The sequence below is a fragment of the Malaclemys terrapin genome, chromosome 18, assembly GCF_027887155.1.
Source record: "Malaclemys terrapin pileata isolate rMalTer1 chromosome 18, rMalTer1.hap1, whole genome shotgun sequence".
NCBI lineage: Eukaryota > Metazoa > Chordata > Testudines > Emydidae > Malaclemys > Malaclemys terrapin.
In genome coordinates, this window is record NC_071522.1 from 22,306,356 (window position 1) to 22,323,774 (window position 17,419).

At 47.3% G+C, this 17,419-nt stretch overlaps 1 protein-coding gene across 1 annotated transcript in view; it reads right to left on the minus strand.

Annotated features, from left to right (window-relative positions):
* Positions 1–220: 220 nt before the first annotated feature.
* BAZ1B (bromodomain adjacent to zinc finger domain 1B) overlaps positions 221–17,419 on the minus strand; it is a 78,455-nt gene continuing 61,256 nt past the window's right edge. Inside the window, exons 13-19 of the mRNA XM_054008153.1 lie at positions 16,952–17,137; positions 12,281–12,428; positions 10,245–10,392; positions 7,958–8,076; positions 4,903–5,054; positions 2,780–2,883; positions 221–2,134 (exon numbers count right to left, since the gene is read on the minus strand). Of these exons, the coding sequence (XP_053864128.1) occupies positions 1,768–2,134; positions 2,780–2,883; positions 4,903–5,054; positions 7,958–8,076; positions 10,245–10,392; positions 12,281–12,428; positions 16,952–17,137 (1,224 nt within the window). The 3' untranslated portion in view covers positions 221–1,767. The remainder of the gene's footprint in view (positions 2,135–2,779; positions 2,884–4,902; positions 5,055–7,957; positions 8,077–10,244; positions 10,393–12,280; positions 12,429–16,951; positions 17,138–17,419) is intronic.

The following is a 17,419-nucleotide window of genomic DNA, read 5'->3' on the forward strand; positions in this document are numbered from 1 at the left end:
TGGGTAGGAGCTGCACAAAATGGTCAGTATTAACAAGACAAAACAACGCTTTCAAGGGGGTGTCAAACACAAGTGTCAGTGCTAGTTCTGTGGAATAGGATGGCGGGGCTGGGGGGAGGAGAGAAGGAGGCTGAAATTCTGCTATAGGCTCACAACAGTGACTGACAGTCCAGGCGTGAACCAAGTGCTTGGTTTAAAAAACAAAAACAAGTACACAACATTGGGCTGCCATCTTCATTAACCTTTTTATTCTCAAATCATAGGAGTTGCACCAGGTTTTTTTAAATTTAATGATCAGTACAGAATAGCCACACAGCTATTTTGTTCCAATTTAAAGACATAATAAGATGTTCAAACCCTGATTTTGTTAGACCAAAATCTGTCATAAGGAGGGAGAGGCAAAAAAAGTTTTGCTTAAACAGAAATCAATAACTCAAGTGGCACAAGCTGTTGGGGACGCATGGCAGAGCAATGTCTCTCTCCCCAGCACAACCTCTTTCCCACTAGTCAACTGCTGTGTAAGTCAGAGTTCGCCCTTCTGCGCGTTACAGGGCGTGGCAGGTGGGTTGGGGGGGGAAGAGAGGCTGAGTTAGTGGAGGTATTACTATAAAAGTAGAGAGCAAATCTAGAAAAGGGTCAGTGAGACTCCTCCCCTCCCTCCCCAAACAAATCTCCCAGCTGAACTCCAACTACTGAGAGGAAAACAAGAGTTTTAGAGGGAAAAATATAAAGCAAACACATTTTCATATAAACTGTACTGTACATGTGCCAAAGCAAGACAAAGGTATCTTACAAGGTGTTCTTTATACAAGCTCACTGCTAGAAACAAGTGACTTAAACTAGAAAATTAATTTAAAAAGTTACACAGAACAAGTTTCTGCTGCTTCCCCTCCCGGGGTTTTCTACGGGATGTGGGGGAATGCCATGTCTCTGATATGCCTCTGGCATTTGGTTCATCCACTTGAAGGGCTACATGATTATGTGCTGTTAAAGGTGAGCAGGGGAACCAACCATCTATTCTTTGCCATGTCCAAGTGGAGCGCTGCAGTCAGAAGAAAGGACAAGCTCCTCAGAGCACGACCTCAGGAGACCGCTCCCCAGAAGAAACAGAGGAGAGAAACAAGAGCACCTCAAAGCCATTTGTATTATGATGCTGGTGAAAGCCATACCTCCATAAATGTAAGTGCTTTGCTCACTCGACGTGTCCCTTCACTGGGGGCTCAAAATTAACACCATATAAATATACACATACAAGAACTAACGGCCATTGGCCTGATCACACTCCATCCTTCTGTGATGGAACATGATCCTTCCCCATGCTAGATGAGGGCTGGTTTCACATCACAGGCAGCAGATGGCAGGAGGTCCCACAGCGCTCCAGTGTTGGCTGCTCAGCTAAAGGGGAAGGAAGCAGCTCCATTCCGAGAAAGCAGATCGCACTCCAAACTGGAGGAGACTTCACACTCCCCTGTCCAATGAGGCTTAGGCCAGTTCTTCCGCTTGCCCTCCCACCTTCTTCTAGCAGGACAATCCCAGAAGAGCTTTATATATTTTGCTGGAAGCAGTAAGTCACCTCTGCTCACTTGATGGATGGCCAAATACTTCAGGAAGATACAGAGAAATTACAAATTAGAACTGGTCACGGGAAAGGCTGGATTAATAAAGAAGTGTCTGCTGCTTCCTAAATCCCTTCAGACAGCCAAGCCTGCCGCCCAGCAGCACCAGAAGGCCTGCTCCAACTCTGTCTCCCTCCAGTCTCCCTGCCCCTCATTTCTTTCTCTTTCGCCCCCTGGAATGTTCAGTGGCCTCTGACTCACTGTCCCCTTCCTGCTCCTCTAGTCCCTGGCGCCTGGCAGAGGGCTTCTTGCGTTTTCTGCGTGAGTACGTATGGCCAGGCAAGTGTTTGTGCAGCATGTCAATCAAACACTGTTCTGTCTTCTCCAGGCAGGACAGTACGTGGCTCCCATTCTGATTGTAGTGCTCAGCGTTGGAGAACACCTGTTTGATGTCAGAGAGGAACTCTAGCACAGAGCGATAGCTGCCACATGAGCACTTGCTCTGCATAGTCTGGAAGTCCATGGGGTTGCTGATGACCTCAAAGTAATCTTCAGCTTCCTCTGTGGTCACTGGCTCCCTGCCGAGGAAGGAGTCATAAAGACAGGAGAAGAATTAGTGTCAGACACTGGCATTACCTAGATACTAGCAGGACACTCACAGAAACCGTCCATATCCACTGACACGGACCTGCAGCTCCCAGCAACACCACAATAAACCTTGGTGCCTAGAGCCCTTACAAATCAACCAATACCCAGCACCCCGAGAGGTGGGAGCTTACAGACGGAGAAACTCAGGCAGTTAACGTGCCTTGCCCTTCATAGAAGGGAACTGGTAGCAGAGCTGAATTTGAACTCTGGAGATGACTATATGCACTACAACATGCTTCCTCTGGAAGGAACACTTTGAGTGGTTTGGGGTGGCCCAATGCTCGGTACTGTGCAGAGAAGGGAATGGGAGCATGTCATGCCCTAGCTATAGAAGTCAATCTTGGTTCCCTCCATAGAAACTAGTCTCCAGAGACACGGAGCACAGGGGTTCCTAGTGTAACAGACAGACCCACTTCTTTTTCTCTGTACTTATTCTGCTTCTAACACAGCCAGGCCTCTGGGCCAGCAGCAGCCTGCAACCATGGCTTCGTGCAGCCCTGAGGCGTAGCCACTCCCACTGCGTGTGCAGAGTTCCAAGGACAGTTTGCAGGGGAAGGAAGCCCTAAGTGCCTCACCTGAAGGGCCAGCTGAAGCGGTACTTGATGAGCTTATTGAGGATTTCCTCACACTTCTGCAACTCCAGGTTCTGGCGACGTGAAGTCTTCTTCGTCTGAAGCACCTAACCACACGAAGTGGAGCAAGCCATTAAAAGGAGGGGAACCGGCATATGATTTAACTGTAGCCAAAACAGTTCCTAAGGACTTGCCCACATTGAGGCTTGGTGAGCAGCAAGTCAGGGTGTGACTATACAGCGCACTAAGTCGCTGTGTGTACCCTGCTACCATGCACTAAAAGTTCCCTAATGCACACCAGCAGGGTCATCACGGTAACTGTGTGTGTGGCAGGCTAGTGTGCTGAGCATTTGCTCAGACCCTAGTTTGCTCACTGCATGGACAAGCCCCAAGCGGAGGAAAATAGGAGTAGAATTTTCCTTTTCAATCCTATCACAAGCAGGTGTATCAGTGGGTAGGGGAGAAGTGATACTGCTGTAAAAACTAAAGCTTAAGGTGTTCAAACCCCACCATCCTCTCTGCAATAATCGAGACGCAAACTGCTCGGCTGCGGGAGCTTTGATGCTAGCAGCCAAGAAATGCCATGGCAGCTTGAGTTACAAAATGGGAACCCTGTCCAAAAGCTCTGACAGGAATAGTTTACAGGCAGTCCTGTCCTTTTTCCAGGGGCAGGAAGCTTTTTCAAAGAGGTTCAAAGCAAGTGGCCGAAGAATAAATGACAACAAATGGAGTGTGCAAATCCCTCCCCTCCTTACCCCCTGGGTAGACAGCATATGACAGGCAAAGGAGAGGAAGAAAGCAGTTGTGGTGCCATGTTAACAGGCCTGCGGCAGAGGCTACCATGCCATTTTAAATACCAAACAGCAGCTGACGGCCCCAAGCTTTGCTGTACTCGAGAAACGAGCAGTGCACAAGGTCAGCCATTTGTCTAGGGATTTGTAGCAGGTCAGCCACTACTGTACTGGCATCCCTCTCCGCTCTGAAGGGGTCACGGCATACAGATACGTTGATATGGAGGGAACTGCAGTAACATCCTGGACCTAGGCTACAATTGTCAACAAATCAGATTTGGGCTGGGAAGAGGGGCAGGGAGCTAACAGGACCTGTCTCCTCAGCCTAGAGGGTTAGAGAGACAGACATCATTTTACCAAGACACCCAGTATTTTACCGAGGTCCACAATTCCCAGCAGCCGACCCTGTTTCGATGAGACCATTCCTCACTCAAAAGGAACCTCTAGCTGGCTCTGGTGCAGCTCCCCCGATCTGGAGAGCATGCGAGCAAGCAACAAGCAATGGGCAGCAGGAAAGGGGTCTCCTGTATAGGTTAGCACAAGGCAGCTACAGAACCACTAGCCGTTCTTTTACCCCACCCCAGGGACCCTAATGCAGCAGGAGCCTGAGCCCCAAGCCTGGCACTCCAGCCCAAGAAGCAAAGGCGGTTGATGGGCACTTTGGGAGGAGCTCCTATGACAGGCCACAACAGCACTGTTAACACTGGTCACTAGATGTACAGCAGATCTGTGGGAAGTGCCTGCGACATGGTGTTAGAAGGCCAATATCCCCACGTAACCCTAATGGCTACAGCCCCACGACAGTCAGCACAGAACCCCCAGCTCCGCCCTTCCCAGCGCACCCACAGGATTGGCTCTATTCAAATACACAAGGTTTTATTCATTAAATGTCAAGTGAAACCTAAACCAGCTAAATTATGTCCTGAAGGTTGGGGAGTGACCATCCGGACAACAACTGTCAGAAAATGGCCAAGCCCGGGGAGTGAGGGTCCAACATTGCTGGCATTCTATCACCATCCCGGACTCCCCTCTTCCCCCACCTCTCTGCACAGACATATGGATACTATTTAAAACCCTTTAACAAGCTGCAGGCCGCCTGCTAATCAAGGGGGACAATGTGTGAAAGCGGCTGGGGAAGGATGCCTGGCATATCTGTGCTCCGTTTGCGCTGGGCCCTTAAGGATACATGGCCTTTGTTAGACGGACCTCAGCCCCGTGTGGATTTCACAATACAATTCAGGGCATTTCTCTGAGAAGGGGAGGGGAAGGAAGTGACACCTGTTGAGTTTATAACTCATGAAGTGAGCAATCTCCTGGGGGCAATTTGGCTCTTACCAGCTCATCAATGTCTGCTCCGTTGACAGGTGTGGCCCGCTGCCGGGGTCCTCTGGCGGCATGCAGCGACTGTTTCTTCCCTTGGTGCCTGCCTTGCCTGGAAGGGTACATCATTGTGCTCTGCTTGCCCCTGGGTGCCTTTCTGGGTCTCACTGAAACAATCAGACAGTTTTAGGAACAGGTTCACTTTTGGAGAGAAATCAGAGCGCCTCAAACCAAGGAGAGAGGAGGACAATGGACAAGAGCCCTTCAGCCTCTTGGCTTCTGCTCCTAATGTTAAGAAGCTGACTGAGATTGTCTCCATCACAGACAATAGCAAAAAATCTCATCTCCGCAGAGACAGTCTCATATAACAGCAACCATTCAAAGAAGAATTTGGTGCCCTGAGTAGTGGCCATATACAGGGTTAAAATGGAGAGTTGCACCATCTCTGCCCAGTTGTACCAAAGCAGGTACGGTCATACTGCTGTCTCAGCTGGCTGGACAGGTGCTGCTTCTCACCAGTCTTTACTCACTTCTGCATCCATTGAGTAAGCCAAGCAATCATGTGTCTTCTCCAGGTGAAGCAAATGCCCCCTTTCCAGAAAGGACACTGGTGGTTGGCAAGGACATTACTCCTCCTCATGGGTGACCACACACACTGCCAGCAAGCCTCTAGTTGGGCAGAGATTTGGATTTCTGAGCAATTTGTGAGCAAGGTTCAGCTGTGGCAGTGTTGAAGCAGAAATGTCCTAGTGCTAAAATCCTGATACCTCCAAGCCCTCCAAGGAGGGTGGGAGGGAGTGAGTTAAGCCTTGGAGATAACTTACACCTTCCTTTACTGTTCAGACCAGAAATGTGTGGGAATCCCTTGGTGTCCTGTTATCCGCTTGCTCCCTGCCAGAGTGCGGATGGCTGAATGGGTGCCTTTACAGGCATTTACAAGTGGCCCACACAATGGGATAAGCCAGTTGCTAAGTCCCCCTGAAAAGCTAACTGTGTTCACAGTGGGTGTCGAGTTACTCTGGCAGGGAGCTGCTCCACATGCTGGAATTGGTAAACAATGGAATTTTATTCCAAACATTGGGGCTGCTACATTATGTTCCAGATAAATGATTCTGTCCATTTGTCAGCCTGCCTGTCACCATTTTAAATGGAGGGAATGCAAGCGTGGTGACGAACTGTCTCCTGTCTTAAATTTCTCCTGAGACCCCTGTGCATTGGGTGTATGTTGGTCTTTCTTCCCGAGCAAGCGCCTTCCACCTGGTCATAAATGCATACGAAAGCCATGTCCAACATGCAGCAGTCCTTCACTTGTGGCCTCTAATCCAGCCCTGTCCAATAAATCATCTTGTCAGACCCCCTGCAGGAGCAGCGTGTGTCAGGGCAGTGGGATGTCTGTATACTGTCGCTCCTGCTTGTGTGTCAAGTTCGCAGCATGTGTTAAATGTCTGACAATCCAACATTCTATATTCTATCCTCAGGATAAACGCTACACAAGGATTAACTGGGACTTCTCCACTAAAACAAAAGTTTTCCACCATGACCTTTCCATGCTAATGCCCTGTAAAGCTGGGGGTTGAGTTTAATGCTTTATTTTTAGTGACAGTAACCCTCTTTTGCTATTGTCTGAAAACCCTGGCTTTGGTCCTGGAACTGGAATGCATCAAGGGCTGAACATACTCCAAGTGTGGACATGGATACTCCAAAGAACAAAGAGCAACCTATATCAGAAGATCAAGGAACACCCCACAAATTAAACAAAATGGAAAAATGTGTAAGGCCTGAACCAGCCAGCTGGAGCTCAGTAGTACAAAACACTCCCCAGCTGGAGACCGTTGGGAGAACGTATACAAATCCCCTGGGTCTCAGTCACTGAATTCCATCACCAGCTTTAGCTGAAGAATTTGGTCTGAAGCTACAACTTTCATGTCAATGACATTTCAGCTGAAAGCAAATGGTGTACACGTGCATTTCAGGGAACTTTCCAGTTCATGCTTCCTGATCTACTCCAGTGGGCCAGCATCAACGTCCCAAAAACAAAAGGAAGGAGGTGGAGCATGGCAGGAAAGAAACTGTTGGATTTGGGGTGGAGAAGCATTTGTTTCATTTAGTCTGGAATGCCATTCTGAACCCTGGTGGGTGAAGTAATCGCTTTTACTGGACCAACTTCTGTTGGTGAGAGAGAAGCTTTTGAGCTTAAACAAAACCCTTCTTCAGGTCCTTGAAAGCTTGTCTCTCTCATGAACAAAAGTTGGTCCAATAGAAGACATTACCTCACCCACCTTGTCTCTATTATCCTGGGACCCACAGCTACAACGACACTGCATACATTTTGAACCCTGTGACTTTATTTCACTCAGCTGCCTGAGAAAGCTCAATCTCTGAGGACAGTTACTACAGCCCTGTTAGAAACTCCCTGTCAATGTTTGTTCAGTTTGGAGAGGGCCTGACTCATACTACAGTCTGGACAGTAGACACTGGCTGTTCTACAGGAAGTGATAAGTGAAGGTGAATTTTAATAGCATACCAAGGGAACCTCATGGTGACAGGCTAGAATTATACTCCCCACCCTCAATCCCAAACAAGATACTTTTTTTAAATGCAAAACTAAAAGTTAAGTTTTGGGGTGGTGGAGGAAGAGACAGCATTCCACTTCCCAGGGACAGCAAATGCTGAAGAGTAAAAAGGTTATTAAATAATCAATCATGCTGCTTGCTAACTCTTCGCTGCTGCAGGCCCATGTGACAGCTTAGCAGCAGTTTCTAATGGCATCAGCTGTGTATCAGCACACTGGAATGTGAGCATGCTCCCCCTCCTTTGAGTTGACGTAGTATTTAAATTGCTGCAAGGAGAGTCTCAATCCTGAAGTAGCAAGAGGCACGAAGGCAGTCGATTCCCAGTTCTCCACAAGTACATCACATGTCTGCAGCCTGCTCTGAAAAGAGCTTCCTTACACACCCATGTGAGAACCCAACCCCTTCCTCAGATAGGACACAGCCTCAGACAGGATACATGACAAAGATGGAACAGACTACAGCTGAGCCCACACGATAACTTGTAGCTAAAGACTTACATTTCAGTCCAGCAACCTCATAATCTTCTTCCTCTTCTTCATCCTCCTCAGCATCTTCCTCATCTGGGCCTTCCTCACCCTCTTCAGCCTCCTCTTCAGCAGAATCTTCGGTATAGTTTCTAAAGGCAAGATAATTAGCTAGATGTCAGACGCGCTGAATAAACTAGCAGAGCCTGGCTAGCCTTGACCCTGGGAGTTTCACTGCATGTTTGTTCAGACACACAGACTTGCTGACCACCTCAATCTAAAACAAACATTCGCTTCATATTGCTTCACACTGTAGCAATCTGTTCTTTTTCAGCAGGATATCATGTTATAGTTATGGCTGAGAGGGCACTTTCAGTCTCTTGCTACTTTCCAGGCTATCACTTTGGGGCTGACAGATTTCAGCCCAAATGCTAAAAACTTTCAACAGCTGAATATATGTGCAGAGAGAAACAGCTCTGCTGTTGTCCCACACATCTGAGCGCCATGTTACCGATAACTACATTTAACACTGTTTGCAGTGTAGTTATTCCTCAATAAGGACAAGTGGTTTGAGGAAGAATGTCAGGATACCACATTGACCATATGCAGTCCTCTTGCCCAGGAAGTACAATGCTACTGATGCATGGGGAGCATCTGAAACATTCCGTCACTACCAGCTTACACTGTCCACGTGCAATGCAGCCAAGGTGGCCTTACCAGACTCTTCACACATTTGGTCAGCCAGTCCTTCCTCGAGTCTTCTCCCTCCAAATCCATCCTAAGTTTCTTTGAACATGAGTAGTAACATGAGACTGCAAGTAGTAGTGGAGCAGAGAAGAAAGAAGGCAGCCAGCAGACAGATTGTCAGATCTCCTGGCCGCCTTCTTTCTTCTCCCATTAAAGGGCTGCTTAAGAAGTTTTTGGGAGGAGACAGGGAGAGAAGAGTGTCTCCTTCCCTACTCCATCTCACTGCAGTGCCACTTTTCATGCCCTCCGTGGAGCGGAGCTGATTTAATGTGCTAACAATCAGGCAGACATCACAGCTACATTCCCACCTTTACTGAGCAAAGCACTGAGGGTGCACATGCACAGATGTCATAAAATGCAAAGTTCTGGTTCGCACAGTGAGTCTGACCCTTTGCATACATCTAATCCGAAACAACAACAAAAACCAGGAATAGAGAACAATATGCATACGCAGAAAGAGGCAGAGGTGTGCTTGCTGTGGAGCTACAACTTTGAACTTTCTGCCTTGCACGAGTAAAGTCTCCATCCATTAATTAAATGGAAAAAGACTAAGTTCATGCAACACTAAGAGCTGGAAGGTGTTCCAAGGCCAACACTCTCTCCCCTTCTATTCCAGCTGGGAAGAATAAAGTAGTAAATAGATAAGACAGGTGTTACTCCACCTGATGGCTCACATCCAGGAGCAAAGCAGCTTGCAGATGACTCTGACACATCAAAGCAACTGTGATCTCAGGCTAGAACAGCTGTGTTAAAGCCTTGCCATTTCAGGACTGGCCTGATAAACTCCTTTTAAACAGTGCCCAGAGAGTAATTAATACTGTTAGGCCCATATACCACCTGCATATGACAGTCTAATATACTTTGTATCACTGCTCTGGAGGGGAGGCTGGCTAGGTACCTATTCTTCAGGTGGTAGTTGGTAGCCTCATCCCTCTGGCATAAGTGAAAATGCAAACCACAGACAGTCATGATTAAAAGAGGAGAGAGGGTAGGTATCAAGTCTTTAGAGTTCAAAGGTGAGTGATAAGGTAGCACTGGCTATCCTGGTCTAAACAAACCATTATGCTCAACATTGTACTCAGCAGAGTAGCAGACTATAGGCTCAACGTCTCTCTCTTTTGGATGCACAGGAAAAGCAGTCAGTTCAGGCCACTGCTGAGAGCTCACCTCAGCTGGACGTCAGCAAGGACTGCAGTGCTAAGGAAGCGTGTTCCTATGAGCAAGCAGCCAGACTTGCTGCTCAAATGAGCTGAAGCACCAAGTGAGTTTCAGCACTAATAGCAGCCCTTTATTACTGCAGAGACTTTTTTCCACTGCTACAGTGGAGTTATTTATTTAATCCCCTCAAAATGTCACGGGTCACCACCACACAGGTGCTCTAATGTAAGAGCAGCCTGAAAAGATTGCTCTGCTATTGTTCAAGTGCCATCAGGTAATCTAGGTATTTCCCTCCTCTAAAAGCAGTTACTGATTAAGGACTAACGCTTTTGTCTCTTTGTGAAAGACTCCTTAGTTCTCAGAGCCTGATTAGAATTCCCCCCAGTGAAAGCATTAGGAGAAAGGAGGATCTCACCTCCCCCGGGAGCTGCGCCTGGCGGTAGAGGGCTGGCAAGCTGGGCACTGCCACTCGCCATCTGGTATCTCGTAGAGTGCTGGTCTCAGACAAAACAGGTGGAAGGCTTTGTTACACTCATCACACAGGATCAGCTTGTCATCCTCACCTAGAAGAAGAGAGAACTTGCATGAAGTTTAGTAGCACAGCTCTGCTTACCCTGAGCAGAAGCAGCTACCATTACAATGGAGAAGGGACAGAGGTGGAGGACCATAAAAACTCCTCAAACAGTATTGCAGCCTTTTAAAGCCTATGCAAGTTTCCCAGCCCTGTTGGGTCTGGCTTTGAGCAGCACAGCGCAATTCCCAGTAGCAATGCTACCTCTGTGCTCCTCACTAACTTGAGCGAAAACCTATTTTGAGCCAGGTGCTTAGAGAACTTCACAACATGACTCTCCTCCCTACACCTGAAATTCTAGTTCTGTCAAATCAAGCCAGTTGGACCTAGGTGGGTGCCTTCGACTCAACTAGAGCACCCTCTGCTGGCAATGGACAAAACCGTTTTTGCAAAGCTTCAGAAGAGGGGACGCACTGTAGCTGTTCAAGAGGACCTCTCACTCAGTCCTCCCAGCTTCCACTTTCTACTGATGCTTAGTTCCCAAAGGCTAGCCTGAAAGTGCAAAGGGGACTAGCACGAGCCTCTGGCAAACTAGGAGAGAAAGTCTGTGTGGAAACAGAACCTCTGCTGCCCCCACCTCCCATGAGCATTTCAAGAGAGCTCAGCACCTTTCAGCGCACAAATGCGAAACAAGACCGTTACAGTGAGGTGCTATGTGCTACCAGGCTCTTCTCTAAGGGGAGAGAGATGGCTGCTGCCTGTGCACACCTCCCATTCAGAGAACATGGCAGGGTGACTGCTGCTGACTCTCTCTACACTCCCTCCCCCATAACCCCCAATTTACGTAGCTCCCCGTTGCATACCTTCACCTTCACACGTCTTGCATAGAGGGGACTCCTCTGGCCCAGGTCAGTTTCCTCCTCCACTTGCCAAAGTAGTAGTAGTTCAGGACACAAGGCCTCATCTCTCTGCCTACCCTCACATGAAGAGCAACAGCCAGGAGTTGCTCTCTCCCAGCTCCTTCTCCTCCACCCCCATCAACTGCTCCCTAGAGCAGAGCATAGGTTGATGGTGGATAGCCTCACTCAGCCTAATCCCACCTTGTTCTCCCTCCTTCAGTTGTGGGGTGTTGTATTAGCTCCTTTTGTAGCAGAGCAACCAAGAGAAGGGCTCAACTCACAAGGCTCCTAGAAAATTCAAGCCTGAAAGTGTGTGATATGAATACAGACAAGACAAGAATTGTTTTCAGGCAGTGTACTTTGACCAAGTGGAAGAGCACTAACAGAGGGCATATATAAATAGCTCGTAGCATGCAGCAGCTTCACCTATCATCACAGAGCCAAGTTACAGTGCAGGGGGCTTAGAAATATGACAGTTTCATTTAACCACAAACACTTGTGAGAGTTATTTCCGTCAGAAATGCTGAACTCAGAGTAAGCCCTGGGTTTGTGTAGGATGGCATGCACTCTGGATATGAAATGAAGGCATGACTGTTCCCAGAAGAGTTTGTTGTTTTGAAGAGGCACTTTCATACAATAGGGACTTGTATCCAGGTGATCCAATATTTAGGACACAGTACTTTCATAAACACAGAGACACACAGGGAACAGCCCTCTGATGATGTGCAAGGCTAAGAAGAACCCAGTGTACTGCAGAAAGAACCAATGATAAACATCTTGGCGTGCAGGAGAGGCTATGGAAATCACAGTTCTGCAGTGTTCTGTAAGTTTAATATAAAGACATTTAATTTGACTTTCGGTCTTAGGGCTCCTGTGACATTTGTGTTTCTGCTACTGAATGAGTGAATCCTGATGTTCAGAACAAAAGCACAGCCAAGAGCAGGATGTGGAGAGTCACTACAGGAGCGTGCTGCCCGGGCAGGGCACTGACAGGCACCAGCGTTCCCTACTGTTAAGCAAGCTTGGGGCTGGAATCCATACCTTTCTTGCGACACACTTTGCATCTGGCATTCTCTGCCGACATATCCCATTTGATGCAGGCATCCAGCATCCCAAGCAGCACATGCATGCGGGAGAAGGTCTGGGCCTCCCGGATTGCTGTCTTCCACTTCTCCACCGCTGAAGCAACCTGCAGACAGAACTAAGTTTATACCAAAGCACAGGAACACAGCTCACTATAACTTGAAGACTTTTTACATCTCTTAGCTGGGGCCCTTGTCAGCCATAATTCAGCTATTGTATTTTCTACTTTCTACACAGCCTCACAGTCCTATTTGAGGCTTACCCTCTAATCAGCCTCACTGGGCCAGACATCTTGTTCATAACACTACGGTCCTTTTGTGCTTCACGACCAGCCTGAAACCACCTACACAAACTGCGCTACATTCCTTACTTTTGAAAGTCTAACCCAAATACTTGTCAGTCAAAGAAAATAAACGGCGGAATTTTAGCCCCTTAAAAGTAGGATGAAAGTTAAAAGGCAGCTGGCAGGCATTTTTCAGGTCATGACTGCAGAGAACAGTTTGTGCTGCCCTCCAGTGGACACTTGAAGAGCATTCATGTCTGTCAGCAAGATCCATTTAGCAGTTTGCCCTCAAAGCTGTTCAGTTGACAGGTGGGTGACAGTGACATCAGCCACAGTCAGTTTTGACAGGCAAAGCATTCTGGGCCCCAAATACAAGAAGAGTTATTTTCACTGAGCTGCGATAACTTCAGCACATTCGAGGTCCTCCCATTAGCTGCAAATTAGACTATAGTATTAAAACCTGGGATTTGCACTAGCATGACTGCTGGAGTCTGCACACAGTAAGCCACCCGTGAAATCTACATTTCAGCACCAGAGGTTTAAAAACAAAGGTGCAGTAAGTCGGAAATGCGCTAGAACAGAGAAGCAATCCACAGCCTCTCCATGTTCAACTAAAAGGCTAATCCTCTGCTTTACAACGATGAGTCCTAGTCCTGACAGGGACATAATAGGACTCAAGTAAATGTTCTTCTACCCTAGAAAAATGAAAAAACAAACAGTAAAGTGTCAGATGTGAGAAAACTAAACTCTGCAGCTGACAGCAATTTGGGAGCCAAACAAAACCCAGGATTTTTGCAGAGTTGCACATTCCCCTCCCACTGACTTCAAGGAAGTGCAGTATATATTGGATGCTTGGAAAAAAGCCACACAAATTGTTTTAACACCCTAATATCCTCACAGTCGCTTGCTGGTGTGGTACCTAGAGCAGGAGACACTGCCAGGGTCAGTGGAAAACTGCACAGAAAGTTGTGGAGCTTTCAGGGCATCACACCATTTTTTGCAGAACATTGTTGAGGTGCTTCACATATTGTGTAATTGATTTTCCAAATAACTGTTCCATGGCTTTTGCAGTTAACATACTGGATCACTGGGCCAAGATACATTTGCAAAAGCTGTTGGCAGCTTCTGCTCAGATTTTTCTACCCAAGTCTGTGGAATTTACCAGATCTTTAACACTGTTTCCCAAGCTCTATGAGGCTGGGGCATTTCAGCATTACCAGTCTCCAGGGGAACTCTGTTTATTGTTGCACCTTAACCTGTCAGGCATAGCATGAGAGTCAGTGAAGTTACTTGCATCCTCCTAGCTAGAGGAGACAGAACTCTGCCACTGCAACAAATGAACAAACAGAGGAAAATATCAACAAAAAAAGAGCGTGACAGGAAAAGCCTGTTGGGAGAAGGACAAAGAGCAGGCTAGAAAGCCTATTGTCTGGCAACCTGAGAATGAAAAAATTCCCATCTGAATAAATGAGATTTAATTGTTTGTTGCTGAGCTTCACTTAAAAATCCTGGCTGCATTGAGGGTATGTCTACACTGCAATTACAAACCTGCGACTGGCCCACGTCAGCTGAGTCGGGCTCGCGGGGCTGTTTAATTGTGGTGTAGACATTTGGGCTCAGGATGGAGCCAGGGATCTAGGATCCTGCAAGGTGGGAGGATCCCAAAGCTCAGGCAGCCTGGGTCCAAATGTCTACGCTGCAATTAAACAGTCCCACAGCCCAGGCCCCGCAAGCCTGAGTCCACTGGCATGGGCCAGCCCCGGGTGTCTAACTGCAGTGTACACATACCCTTAGTGACTAATGCATCCAAACCAATGGCTAAAAAGCAAGAACTGGCCTGCTGCCTGCTCCCACGCAAATACCATTGACCAGGAGAAGGGCTAGTGATCTGCCCATCCCTCTCATTCTGGTCAGACAGTTGTGACCCTGTACTGTCGGCAGAAGGCACATGGCTAATTCTGTGTGCTCTCCCTAATGTACAGTCTGGGGTACATCTGCTAGTCAGGGCCGTTTGCATGGAAACCAAGGCTGGTTTTCACATACTGCCTTAGGTCGATCGGTCAGTCAGTCAATGTACTCAGTATTTAAGTTCAGGTCCATGCAGGAGCTTGTCTTAGAGGGAAGGCAAGCTCCAATTGTAACATTCATTTACATTTCAAAGCTGCAACAGTCACTTTAGTGCTAAACATACCAGGTAATGCCAGGTATGTCCAGGAAACTCCCACCAGCAAAGCCAGATGTAACTGGTACTTAACTGGCTGTCCTATCAATCTACTGCCAAGACACAGGCATGACAGTAAGAGTTAAGAATTATTGGTAAGAGATCTGCGACTCCAGGGAGTGATTTAGACTGCCATGCTCTAGTAATGCTGAAATCTACAGTCACCTTTAAGCTCAACTGGATAATATGAACAGGAGTCACACTAGACAAATTGGGTGGTGCTAGAAGAGTTAAAGAACCAGACATGAACTCTGCTGGGCATGCATTCCCAAAGTGTGTTTAGAATACCACCACTCCAGCTTTTTTATTTACAGAGGGAGTCTGAATGTTCTAAGCAGTCTCAACAACACTGAAGGAAATTCAGCTACATTAGGAAAAGAAGCCAGTTTTGACAATGGGTGTCAAATTTCTCTATTCCCAGCTCTGGTGTGGACCGGGTCAATCCAGTTAAACACCGATTGGAGCAAAGCATGCTAGACACCTGGCTTTGCTATGAGGAGTGCTGAGCTCCATAACCCTGGTTCATGGTAACAGGGGTACTGTTTGACAGTGCTAGAAGGAGTGGCGAGAGCAATCCGACCTCTGCTATAGTGACTGACTTGACACCCATTGTCAAAAATGGCTGAGTTTGGGGTAGATACATAGACAAACAGCCACCGTTTTGAAACCTGGTTCAGCTCTAGTACTAGTATGGAAGGAGCTAAAGGCTTATCTACAGTTTTTGTACGGCTAGAACTATATCCATTCACAAATTAACGTTCTTAAATTGGTACTACCCCTAGTACGGACGCAGTTCTATAGGTATGAAAGAATAGCTTATTCTTGTAAATGTTCCTGTAAATATGGGAAGACTAGAATAGAAAGGATCTGGATCATCAGAGATCTATTAACTCGAGAGTTTGTTTTCTAGGATAACTAGACCTTCCCTTTGTGAGAGTCACTCTGTTGTGGAAAAGGCTGGAGGATTCATCAAGAACTAATTAATTGGACTTTTCTATAGGAAACAACAAAAACTGAGGGATGCATCAATTCCCACTGGCTCTGAGCCAACTCCGCAACCTCTCTGAAGGTCACAGACAAAGGCTCTCATCTCCCTGCTAACAGCGGCTCAGCAATGTTGATAAGAGCTCAAAACATGCAGAAATGAATGCATCATAGGAAGCATCAAGAGGCTCCTGCTCTTTCGTAGTGCTGGACGCCTCTGTAACTTCGTGGGAGCAGACTTGGCCAACATGGAGTGCTTTGGAAAGAAATCAGTCATAGGAAACATATCCACACATAATGCAGTGTACTGAAACTACAGTGCTCCTCTGTTCCACATCTGCACCAGGGTGGACCTTTTTAGACACCAGACAAGCTCCTTTGATTAGATGGTTGCAGTGCTCCCACCACACTGCCTGGGGGGAGGGAGGGAAGGAGAGCGCACGCTGGCGCTGCAGCTTCTCTCCAGGTCTTCTTGGCCTCCTGCATCTTAAGAACACCTCTTCACTTCTGCTAATGTAGCTTCTCTGTTGCAGGCAGATGAGCTCATCTCCCCAGCTGGCCAGTCAAACTGCAAGGAACCCTCAATTCAGCAAACTCTGGATCTCCCAACCTATCAGATACCTTTGCCCTTGTCCCCTTGCATAGCACCTATCCTACAGCACCCCCACTCCCCAGGAAACTTCAGCACCCCACAGGTCCCTCTCTATAGGTGAAGGGACTAAGAACACTTGGCATCTGCTCTACTAGCCCTTTCCAAATGGATGTAACATTTTCATTAAGTTTCCTAAAAACACTCCCTGAGAAGTTCTCTTATTTAAAGATCCACCCACAGAGCAGGGAACCTAGGACCCCTACCAGCAGTGTAGTAGGGGCATGGGAACCAGAAAGCTAAATGCACTAACCAGTTTAATGCTTTTTAGGGAGGGAATCAACTATGGATTCTAAACATGATTTTTGTTGTGACAGCACCCATTTTAGAACGTATGAGGCAAGTCACCCACCCCACAACACTGATTTGATTGTGCACAGTACCTGAAATGGGGCAGGATGAGGAGACGGCACTGGGCTTCACACTAGATGGAGTAAGCCCAAAGAAGAGCTATTTAAAAGAAGAAATGGATCCTACAGTAACCAATAATACCTTGGCTTCTTCTGCCATTTTCTTCTCTTCATCTACCTCCTCCACCTTGGCAACAGAGTCCTCTCCTTGATGTTTCCTTCTCTTCTGCTTAGGGGCCATGAAACCTTGTAGGAACTTCTTAATGACACTGGCCTGGAGAGCAATCACACATTCCCCAAAATCCTTTAGGCTCTCCAGCGAGCATACCTGTTGGGAACACCACAAAACCATGTAATAGGACAACCTACCCTAACCACCATCTCAAATAGACTAGTCCTGCAAGTGTAGACCAGTGATACAGCATATTTCTGTTGCCACCAAACAACAGGTTGTAGATTCCAAACTCAAGGTGGTGGTCTTCCTGGATAACTCTGACAACACAAGCAATCTATAAAAATAGAACCCATATTTTTAAATGCCCCTCACCATGGTAATTAAGCACCAGAGTAGACTTCAAGTAGCTCATCCATTTAGGTACTTCAGCAGCCT